At 55.8% G+C, this 11,569-nt stretch overlaps 1 protein-coding gene across 2 annotated transcripts; it reads left to right on the top strand.

Moving 5' to 3' along the window:
* Window positions 1-487: 487 nt before the first annotated feature.
* Window positions 488-10,456, top strand: POLM (polymerase (DNA directed), mu). Of its 2 annotated transcripts, XM_011983232.1 has the most exons (11): window positions 488-766; window positions 1,815-1,998; window positions 2,775-2,873; window positions 2,993-3,163; window positions 3,924-3,995; window positions 6,095-6,215; window positions 8,194-8,326; window positions 8,495-8,597; window positions 8,701-8,943; window positions 9,018-9,101; window positions 9,350-10,456. In XM_011983232.1, exons 1-11 carry the CDS (start codon window positions 579-581, stop codon window positions 9,434-9,436), a joined length of 1,485 nt encoding a protein of 494 aa, XP_011838622.1. In that variant the 5' UTR covers window positions 488-578; the 3' UTR covers window positions 9,437-10,456. The 2 variants fall into 2 exon arrangements, with proteins under 2 accessions (XP_011838622.1, XP_011838624.1); XM_011983234.1 differs by lacking the exon at window positions 8,495-8,597 and having other exon boundaries at window positions 8,202-8,326.
* Window positions 10,457-11,569: the final 1,113 nt, after the last annotated feature.

The raw sequence follows: 11,569 nt of genomic DNA, 5'->3' as shown, positions 1-11,569 counted from the left end.
ACCCGCGTTGTCTGTCCCACGCCCGCCGGCTTCCGTGTGACAGTCCCGAGCGCAGAAGGATCGGGCAAGGCCCGCAGGCGTCCACCCAGAGCTGCCGGCTCAACCCTAGACCCACCCCCGCGCCGAGGACGCAGCCCACCCCGCTCCGCCCGGGCCTAGGTCCCAGTCCACCCGTACGGGCCTAGGACTCCCCTTTGACCCCGCCTCCTCCACCCCCTCCAACACCCTCCCCGGCCCGCTCCAGCCCACCCTCTACTCAAGGAGGCCAGTGGGACCAAACAGCGCTTTCGGAGACATTAATTTAAATAAAAGGCGTGTCCTCTGCTGTTATTTGCATGGAGGCGGGTCTTCCGGAGCGGCCGAGACACCCAGTCCTGTAGGAGCCCGGACCCTCCCTAGCGCTCCGACTGGCCCAGGTCGCGAGTCTCACGGAGAGGCCTCATTTGCATAGGGCGGGGCCACGTCCTCTTCTAGCCGGCGGCCGCCCGCCCGCCGCTTCCGTCAGCCTCACTGCGGTTCCGTCAGCCTCACTGCGGTTCCTTCCGTCTCGCTCCGCGTTGCTGGAGGCTGTGGTCCCAATGCTCCCCAAACGGCGGCGAGCGCGGGTCAGGTCGCCTAGCAGCGATGCAACTTCCTCCACGCCGCCCTCGACGCGCTTCCCCGGCGTCGCCATCTACCTGGTCGAGCCTCGCATGGGTCGCAGCCGCCGGGCCTTCCTCACACGCCTGGCGCGCTCCAAAGGCTTCCGTGTCCTCGACGCCTGCAGGTGCGGGGCGGCGCGGTCTTCCGTGGCACCTGTAGTTTTGGATTCTAAGTTTGCTGTGGCACTTCGTGACCTTTCCCTGAGCGTCCATCTCCTCTTCTGTAAAGGGTGCTATTAATTAGGGCCAGGCGTGTTTTAAAGGATAACTGCGAGAATCAAAACTAGAGGTCACGGGTAATTAATAAGCAGTCGTATTTGCTAACAGCCCTTCCGCCTGGGCTGTGTCCCACCTGTGAGCGAGACTGACTTCTCAGGAGGCCCGGAGCCCGCATGCTCCTCTGTCCTCAGACCTGAGTAAATAACACGACTGAGACGCTCTTGTAGGAAGGGAACCAAGAGGAGGAAAAATGGCGGCTAGAGAGACAACTCCCAGAGTAAGGGAGCTGGGGGTGCCCCCTAGTTTGGAGGTTGAGAGAGCAAACGAACCTGGGTCTAGTATACCCCTACAGTTGTGTGTGTGTGGTTTTGTTTGTTTGTTTTGTTTTGTTTTGTTTTTGACATTATCAGGGATCAGTAGTGTGCCAGACCCACTCAGGAGAGGATAATAATAGCAGCTTAGAGTGTACCAGGCACTATCTTTGTACAACCACCCCACAGGGTAGATATGTTATCTCTGCTTTAGGGAAGAGGAAATCAAAGTATAGACACCTGGCTTGCCCAAGAGCTAAACAAGTATGTGGCAGGCAGAGCTGGGGTTCAGACCCAAACAGGCTCCTGCATCTCAGCTAAAACCCCTGTTCTTAGATGAAGACCACCTGGTCCTGAGCCCTAAGGAATTCCTTTCTCTGAGGTGGAGAGGGAGGGAGAGAGCACCAGACTGGACTGTGCTTGTGAACATAGCCAGGGCAGAGAACTGCAGTTCTGAGGGCTGAGTGGTGGTGGTGTTCATCTACCAGGAGGAGGGGCTGGGAAGGCTTTCTGGAGGAGGTGATGTTTGCAGGATGAATGGTCACTCACCATGCAGAAGAGACGGCAAGAATGAAGGCTTGGAGCCAACCAGGGAGGGTTCTGGGCCTCACCCTCCTCCTTCTCTCCCAAATCCCTCTGCCAGCTCTGAAGCGACACATGTTGTGATGGAACAGACCTCAGCAGAGGAGGCCGTCAGCTGGCAGGAGCGCAGGATGACAGCTGCTCCCCCGGGTTGCACCCCCCCAGCTCTGCTGGACATAAGCTGGTTAACAGAGAGCCTGGCAGCTGGGCAGCCTGTACCTGTGGAGTGCCGGCACCGCCTGGAGGTGAGCTGGGTGGAAAACTAGAGTTGGGGCTACAGTGAAAGCGCCAGTGTAGGCCATTGCTCAGCTGGGAGAGGTGACATGGCAGCAATGCCTCAATGTCCTTCAGAGGAGGTGGGCAGTGAGGACTCTACCCAGATCACCAGGGGCCCCCTAGAAGCCAGTAGAGGAACCACAGCAGGGCCTGAGGGGACCAGGCCATCTCAGCTTCTGTTCTCACCACTGGTGCAAATTCTGGGGTCCGCTTATTTTTACCTTCTTCAGGCCTTTCTTCCTCACCAAGTATATGACACAGCAACTCCGAGCGGGATGACCCATGGATCAGCAGGAGCCTGTCCTCAGGATGCTATAAGGCTCCTGGCTTCTGACAGGTGTGGGCTTGGGGCCAGGTTGCCTGCGTTCAAATCCTGGCCCAGCCTGTGAGCCATGGTTGTGGGGCGAGCCCCTAGCCCCCGAGGCCTCAGCATCCCCAGCCCGCTTGGTTGTGAGGATTGGGGTGATGGAGCACATGCGTCATGTGCAGCAGCAGCAGCAGAAGTGCCCACAGGGCTGGCAGATGGGATTGCTGCCACCCTGGCATGAGGAGCCCCGTCTGCAGCCTGTTCTGCAGGATGATGTCTCCCTCAGTCCCATGCCTCTGGTGTTTTGTTGCTCACCTCTGTCCCATGAGCTCCAGAGGGCCTCAGTTGGACACTCCAGGAGAAACAAAGCCTGGGTATGGCCTGGCTCTCTTGCCAGCCCTACAACCTCACGGTGACCTGTTCATTGCCCATCCCCAGGTGACTGGGCCCAGGAAGGGGCCTCTGAGCCCAGCATGGATGCCTGCCTATGCCTGCCAGCGCCCCACGCCTCTCACACACCACAACGCTAGCCTCTCGGTAAGCCGCTTCCATGAGCCTTGGCCAGCCTTGGGGGTTGGGGACAAGGGTACAGATGGGTGGTAGCTGGTAGGTTGGAGCTGCCCACCCTGCCCCTTACCTAGGGCCCCTCCCTGCAGGAGGCTCTGGAGACACTGGCCGAGGCAGCAGGCTTTGAAGGCAGTGAGGGCCGCCTCCTCACCTTCTGCAGAGCAGCCTCGGTGCTCAAGGCCCTTTCCAGCCCTGTCACAACCCTGAGCCAGCTGCAGGGGCTGCCCCACCTTGGAGGACACTCCTCTAGGGTTGTCCAGGTAGGTGCTTACCATTCTGAGCAGGGCGAGTGGGTGGGTGGGGAGGCCTTGGGGCCTGGTGAGACAGCAGAGGGTGCTGTGGGGGCAGGTGGGGATAGACAGTCGTGGGTGCTGACACTGCTCCAAGGCCTCAACAAGCCGCCCTCTGCGCTCAGATTCCTCCTGTGCACTCCAGCCATTTATCCCTGGGTGGCTTAGAGGACCCAGTGAATAGTGCTGCAAGGGGCTGGCAGGGCTAGGGGTGACGCTGTTGTCATTGTCATTAGTCCCAAACTGCCCTCCACAGTGGAATGGAAGAGAGCACCCTGAGTGTGAGCATCTCTTTTCAGTGCCCCAATGTGTTGAGTTGTCCTTTAGTGCACTTTCATCATGAGAATACACAGTAACAGAAGATGCTTTTAAATGAAGTAGCATTGAGTTCACATGTTCTGAAAAGCAATTGTTTATGTATCTTGGGATTTATTTGACTTAGAGATGATCCACGTTACCTGGAATCTCAGCTGTTGTAACTCCAAGCCCAAAGGATCTTTGAGTCTGGAGCCCTGGCCTCCTAGCTGTGTGGCAGCAACTTTGGTCACCTCCCTGGGCACAGTTTCCATTTCCAAGTCCCACCGGACCCTGACCCCACAAAGTTGTCTCTGCAGGGTGTTGGAGGGGACTGCCTCAGTCATTGGGCCCACAGCCTTGACCCTAACTCCCTGCCCTTCTCTTTTCACCCCACACCCTCAGGCTTAGAGTTCTGCTTTGTTCCCTCCTCCAGGAGCTGCTGGAGCTTGGAGTGTGTAAGGAGGTGGAGAGAGTTCGGTGCTCAGAGAGGTACCAGACCATGAAGGTGCGCAGGGCAGGGTTCGGACCCGCCCCAGGAATGTCCTACCCTGGGAATGACAGCACAGTCCACACCATGTACGGGGAAGCGAGCAGAGGCAGCTGACCCAGCCCAGGGGTCAGAGAAGGTCTCGCTGAGGAAGTAGCAGCTAAGCTGACACCTGATATGCACAAGGCAGCCAAGTGGAGACAGGCAAGGAAGAAGCTTGTTTTGAGGACAGAATTTTCCAGATCACTCAGCACCATCTGGCTTTTGGGGGTTTTTGTTTTATTTTGTTTTTGAGACAGGGTCTCGCTCTGTCGCCCAGGCTGGAGTACAGTGGTGCGATCACAGCTCACTGCAGCCTTGACTTCCTGGGCTCAAACCATGCCCCCACCTCAGTCTCTGGAGTAGCTGTGACTACAGGCATGCATCACCACACCAGGCTAATTTTTAAATTTCTCATAAAGATGGGGTCTTGGTAATGTTGCCCAAGCTGGTCTCAAACCTCTATGCTCAAATGATTCTCCTGCATTGGCCCCCAAAGTGCTGGGATTACAAGCGTGAGCCACTTCCCTCTGCCTTGATTATTTTTGATGGAATATTCTCAAGTAGATTACATGCTGTGGCATTTTAAACAGAGCACACTGAACCAAATGTACCCTTTTCTTGGGTGCTGCCACTGAGTGTGCTGGGCTTGCCCTTGCCCACCCTCTGCAGGACCTTATATGTTATTTTCTCAGTGTGGTCAGCCTGCCTGTCTCCGTGGCCACCTTCCCTCTGTTTCTGCTCACTCCTGATCTGATAGGGAAATGCCATCTGAGCTCTTTTGGATGCCTCGGGTGTGCCTGCTTTGACACCCTTCTGCCACCTTTGTGGCTGGAAGTGTGACAGCAGTGGCCACATGGATAACTTGTCAGTGAAGTATGGGACCTTGGGAGGCCACACAGAATGTTGTCAGGATTGACAGGGAGGGCTTCGAAGAGGGGAGACTTGAGCAATGTGTGCAGGGCAAATGGGCTCAAATATGCAGGGGAAGGGGCAAGGGGCACTGGCAGGGACAGGACCAGATGAGTGGGGCCACTGTGGTGAGTGTGGGAGTGAGGGGCCTGGAGATGATGAAATCCCCTTAAAGTGGATGGAGGTTAATAAGTGCTTTCACTCATTAACTCAGCCCCAGCCCTGATGGCTCCTAGGCTGGCAGAAAATTATGTTAGTAATGAGAAGTTTATTAATATAATTGGGTTAATCTCATCATTTTTAGTCAGGATACTTTGGGTTACGAGTGACAGTGACCCACCCCACACCCTTGGTTCACAAAATCAAGGAAAGGAGGGCCAGCAGAGCCCAGGATGGGGAGGGCTGTGGCCGGTCTGCAGGAGAACTGGGCTCAGTGACCTGGGTATCACCAGGCCACTCCTCCTCCCCTCTGCCTCTCTGCACGGTTGCTTCACCCTCTCTTGCCACGCACCAGCTTCCTCCTCTGGTTGGAAATACGGCTACAGAAGGTGCTCCGCACCCACAGGCTACAGCTTCTGCCACTGCGTGGGCCTGCCCTCAGTCTCAGATCCAGAATTCCTAGGGAGGGACTCTAGTGGCTGACCTGAAGCAGGTGACATGCTTGGACTGGGGCCCACCCTGTACGGGGAGATATGTGAGTGCCCCAGCCAGCCCTGCCAGCTCTGCTCCTAAATCCACCCTTTTGATTGTTAACTCCTCATTGTTTTTTGCTGTTTGCTGAGGAGGAGAACCACAGGAATTCGTTCCACCTGCTGTTAGGTGGGAGAGGCATGGTTTTTCCAGTGACTTAGGAGCCCCTCGTGCTAATGCGTTAGGGTGACTGTTTTAGTTATGTTGGAATCACAGGCTAGAGCTGTGTAAGTCCTGGGAGAGACATTTCATAGAGGAGAGGAGAGGGGTGTGCGTGGGTTTGCTCCCCAAGACGGTGGGCTGGGTAGCCAGGCTCCAAGTTTGAATCCTTGCCCTGTGGTCTAGGGCAGGTTGCGAGTGGTGATGGCGCCTGCCTGGTGCATGGTGCTCCACGGGCCACACCGTCCCGGAGCCAGTGATCATCTGAGTCCAGCCATGAGAGCTCTGCCCAACCGGGCTGTGCTCCTTCCCCACAGCTCTTCACCCAGATCTTCGGGGTCGGTGTGAGGACTGCTGACCGGTGGTACCGGGAAGGACTGCGAACCTTGGATGACCTCCGAGAGCAGCCCCAGAAACTGACCCAACAGCAGAAAGCGGGTGAGCCCTCCAGAGAGGCTGGGCCCTGGGCTTCCCAAAACTGTACCCTGGATCCCTCAGCACCAACTCCCTAGAGGGAAGGGAGCAGGCTGGTGCAGAGGGTTTGGCGGCAGCCTTGTGTGGTGGGCTTCCTGGGGTCTCCATCCAGTGCAGTCAGGATCTATCACAGCCCTTTCTCAGTGGACGATGCTGACCACAACTTCTGTGACGTGCCAGGGGCTTGTGTCACTGCCTACTGGTTAGACTTTGACCAGGGACCTGGGACAGCCTGGGCCTTGGGCACACTGCCCAGTGTGGTGCCTGGTACACAGAGGCCTGCAGAGGTGGCACCGAGCAGGGGAAGGGAAAGAACGTCAGCTTTTGAGTTTGTTAGGCCCTGGTTTGAGTCCTATCTACCATTTGCCAGGTAGGTGACCATTGCCCAAGACGTAACCTCTCTGAGTCTGTTAAATTTTCTGTGAAATGGAGAAGGAAGGCTGGGCATGGTGACTCACACCTGTAATCCCAGCACTTTGGGAAGTCAAGGTGGGTAGATCGCTTGAGCTCAGGAGTTCAAGACCAGTCTGGGCAACAGGGTGAAACCCGTCTCTACAAGAAATACAAGAGTTAGCCAGGCGTGATGGTGGATGCCTGTAGTAGCAGCTACTCATGAGGCTGGGGTTCAAGGATCACTTGAGCCTGGGAGGTCAAGCCTTGAGGCCACGGAGGAGGTTGCAAAGAGCTGAGATTGAGCCACTGCACTCCAGTCTGAGTGACAGAGCAAGACCCTGTCTAAAAAAATAATAACAATGAATAAAAAAGTGGGAAGGAATGAATTCATAAGCTCCTCTGTGAGAGCCAGCAAGTGGCAGGTGTTGAGCAGATACTCCATTCTCTCTGCATGGCCTGCCTGGCTACTCTGGCCACACCATCTGGGACCACCCTTGGGTTGAGGGCTCTGCCGAAGCAATCCCCACAGTCCAGCGGGCACTGCCAGCTCCACTGCCTCTTTGCACATCTCCCGGGCCACTGCCCAGTTCAGCTGACAGGAAGTGAGACCCACAGGGCTGGTTCCTCTTGATTGCCGCTCTCCATGACAAGAGTAGTCAGGAATGGCTAGCAGCGTTTACTGAGAGCTCACTGTGCCAGGTGCTGCTGTTCCTCACATTTAAACCTCTCCTTGGCTGGGCGTGATGCCTCCCATCTTTATGTAATCCCAGCACTTTGGGAGGCCAAGGCGGGTGGATCACCTGAGGTCAGGAGTTCAAGACTAGCCTGGCCAACATGGCGAAACCCTGTCTCTACTAAAAATACAAAAATTAACTGGGTGTGGTGGCAGACACCCATAATCCCAGCTACTCGGGAGGCTGAGGCAGGAGAATCACTTGAACCTGGGAGACGGAGGTTGCAGTGAGCTGTGATTGTGCCGCTGCCCTCCAGCCTGGGCAACAAGAGCGAGATTCCGTCTCAAATAAATAAACCTCTCCTTAACTGCGTGTGGGAGGCCGATAGGTGACGAAACAGAAGTAGGCCAGAGTAAGGTGTTCGTTGTTGCAAAGCCATCGTCCATCGTTTTACCACCTCTTGGACTCACTTTATGCATAAGAAAAAATAGGCATCAAAAGAGATAGCCTGTGGCATGACTGTATCAACATCAGTATCCTTATATTTGGTTGCAAAATTATAGTTTTGCAAGGTGTTAACCTTTTGGGGGAGCTGGGTAAAAGGCACATGGGATCTCCCTGTGCTATTTCTTTTAACTGTGAGTGAATCTACAACTATCTCAAAATCAAAGTTTAATATTTAAAGAGGGAGAGAAGATAGTGTTATGCTTAGATTGGGATCTCATTCTGCTCCCTGTCTTAGCCTCACCTTCCTCGGTGGTCTCTCCTGGTCCTGCAACGATGGGGCCCCAGGGTGACCACCTCATGCTGGTGAGGGATGGGGGCTCAGCCTGGGGGCAGGCTGGGTGAGTCAGGAGGGCCGGTGCTGCCCCTAGGGCTCCAGCACCACCGGGATCTGAGCACCCCAGTCCTGCGGTCCGATGTAGATGCCCTGCAGCAGGCAGTGGAGGAAGCTGTGGGGCAGGCCCTGCCTGGGGCCACCGTCACGCTGACCGGCGGCTTCCGCAGGTAAGGAGGCCCGACATGTCCCTCTGGCTTGGCTTCAGACCCCTCCCTGGTGAAGGGACCCAAGTCGGGGACCCTGAAGGAGGCCTTCCCACTCATTGGAAGGGATGTGGCCTGGGGCTGGAGTGAGCAGGCCATGTCCCTGAATCAGAGTCAGACTGGCCCCCTCAGGGGGAAGTTGCAGGGCCATGACGTGGACTTCCTCATCACCCACCCCAAGGAGGGCCAGGAGGCAGGGCTGCTGCCCAGAGTGATGCGCCACCTGCAGGACCAGGTGAGGGTCTCCCTGCTCCCCAGGAGCCACCACTGGCCGATGCCACTGCCTCCTGCTCTCTCTGCACCACGGGGGTCTCAGCCACGCCCACCTCTCCCCACAGGGCCTCATCCTGTACCACCAGCACCAGCACAGCCGCTGGGAGTCCCCTACCCGCCTGGCCCAGCAGAGCCACATGGACGCTTTTGAGAGGAGTTTCTGCATTTTCCGCCTACCACAACCTCCAGGGGCTGCTGTGGGGGGATCCACAAGGCCCTGCGCATCCTGGAAGGCTGTGAGGGTGGACTTGGTTGTCGCACCCATCAGCCAGTTCCCTTTCGCCCTGCTCGGCTGGACTGGCTCCAAGGTAGGCAGTGTGTCGCTGGGCCGCCTGGGGGTGGGGCTGGGCCAGCCCTGCTAAGGACAGTCCCTTCCCCGAAGCTTTTCCAGCGGGAGCTGCGCCGCTTCAGCCGGAAGGAGAAGGGCCTGTGGCTGAACAGCCATGGGCTGTTTGACCCAGAGCAGGTACGTTGTTGGGGACTAGGGACAGCAAACAGCACCCGTAGTCCGCTCTCTGACCCACAATATGAAATGGCCCTGGACCCCTCCAGCCTGAAACCCATAGGACCCTAATCTGGGTCTCCACACCCAGTTCCTGGCCCTCAAGAGCACACCCCACGTCGGTGCTGGGCTCTGCCTCCACCCTCAGTCGTCCTCCAGGGAAGCAGCAGTGGCTTGACTCCTAGGTCATGGAAGTCCTGCTTCTGTTGCAGAAGACGTTTTTCCATGTGACTTCAGAGGAAGACATCTTCAGACACCTGGGCCTCGAGTACCTTCCTCCAGAGCAGAGAAACGCCTGAGCCTGCCTGTGGCCCCCACATCCACTCAGGAAATCCGCTGCCCCCAACTTGGCCACTGAATGTCTCCAGGCAGATATGCTGCCCCCAAACCCCCACCTTCACCCCTCCCCGCCAGGGCCTAACTTTGCTGTAGGTCAGTTGTGCCTGAAGGATCAGTTGAGCCACTGCTGGCGTGCTGCGGGGTGTGGTGAGGTGGGAGCCTTCGGTGCCAGCCTCATCACTGTGTGACCGTGGGTCTGCTCTTAGCCTCGCCATGGCTCACGTTCCTGCCCTGGACGGGATGTGAGCGGGGCGCACTTCATGGAGCCGTGGCGGGGCCTGCAGTCATGAATGGCCTGTGGTCCCTGATGTGCAGTGTCCCATCAGTTGCACTGCAGTTACTGTGGCTCCTGCAGGGAGCCTGCCCAGAATGCCTAGAAGAGAACCACACGTACCTGCACTGCATTTGAGAGCCATGAGCTGGAGGCTGTGGTTCTTGCCAGCAAGGAGCCTACTGTCTGGTGTGCTATAGGCATCTGGAGAGGGAGAGGGCCTAGGTAGGAGTTAGGAGGAAGGTAATTTTCAACTATGGGGCTTCAGTACTGCAGCGCCCCCAGCCAGGCTCTGTGCTTCTGCCTTTGCCTGTTCTCAGCACAGTGTCTCAAAAATAGGTCATATCCTGCCATTCCAGTCGCAGAGCCCTTTAATGGTTCCAAACCCTAAGTCCACACATGGTCCCTGGTTCTGGCATCTCTCCAGCCCCACTGGCCCCAAGCTGTTTGACTCACCGGCTTCCTATTTGATGCACCCAGGCCCCCTTGTGGCCAATTCCCTCCCCTTCTCACTGAGTCAGAAGCACTGCAGTGGGCTGGACACGGGTGCCCTCCACATCCCTCATATCCCCAGGCATACTCTGGCCTCAGGCTTTGATCCACCTGGAGTGTGCCCTCCCCTTCAGGCCTTGAATCAAGTCATTTTGTTAGGCGAGGACTTCCCAGACCACTCATCATTAAAAAATATTTTGAAAATGAACATGCAGTAGACTCTTTTGGGGTGCAGCATTTGCACATGTGGGGCACACCAGGTCCATCCCCAGAACACTTTCCCACACTGTCCTATTGTGGTCACGTGCTTCTCCACCCCCCACCCACTTAGCGGTGCTCCATCCCTATAGTTTTGCTTTCTCTAGAATGTCATATAAACGGAACCAAACTATATTTAACCTTTGGACTAGCCTCTCCCCGCAGCCTAATGCCTTTGACGTTCCTACAGGTTGCTGGGTGTGTTGATAGTTTGTACTTTATTCCGTGCCATGGGTGTTCTACAGTTTATCCATTCAGCTGCTGAATGTCTGGATTGTGGCCGGACACCATGGCTTATGCCTGTAGTCCTAGCACTTTGGGAGGCTGAGGTGGGTGGATCACTTGAGGCCAGGAGTTTGAGACCAGCCTGGCCACCATGGCGAAACCCCATCTCTACAAAATATACAAAAGTTTGCTGGGCATGTTGGCTCACACCTGTATTCCCAGCTACTCGGGAGGCTGAGGCATAAGAATTGCTTGAACCTGGGATGCCAAGGTTGCAGTGAGCTGAGATTGTGCCACTGCACTCCAGCCTGGGCAACAGAGCGAGACTCTGCCTAAAAAGAAGAAAACGTCTGGGTTGTTTCCAGAGTTTGGAGATAATGAATCGTACTGCTACAGACATGCATGTACAAGTTTTTGTGTAACACAGAGGTCTTCATTTCTCTTGGGTAAGTAGACAGGCATAGGATTATTGTGTCATTTGGTAAGTATACGTTTATTTCATAAGAGCAAAGTTGTCCTAAGTGTGTCTGTCATTTTGCAGTCCACCAGCATTGTGAGCACCCCTGTAAGTTAAACACCAAGTAGGCAGTTGCTCTGTATCCCTGCCAGCACTTGATAGTTTCAGTATTTGTTAACTTTAGCTTTTCTAGTAGTAGGTACATAGCAGTAGCTCACTGTGGTTTTATTTTGCATTTACCTAATGCCTGATAATGTTGACATCACTGACTTCTATGTCCTCACTGGTGAAGTGGCTGTTCAAGTCTCATTTTCAAAAACAGAATTGTTGGCCGGGCACGGTAGCTCACACCTGTAATCCCAGCACTTTGAGAGGCCAAGGTGGGTGGAT

This window comes from Mandrillus leucophaeus, unplaced genomic scaffold (genome assembly GCF_000951045.1).
Source record: "Mandrillus leucophaeus isolate KB7577 unplaced genomic scaffold, Mleu.le_1.0 Scaffold248, whole genome shotgun sequence".
NCBI classification, from domain to species: domain Eukaryota; kingdom Metazoa; phylum Chordata; class Mammalia; order Primates; family Cercopithecidae; genus Mandrillus; species Mandrillus leucophaeus.
Note: the sequence above shows the minus strand (reverse complement) of the source record. Positions and strands in the feature narration are given on the sequence as shown.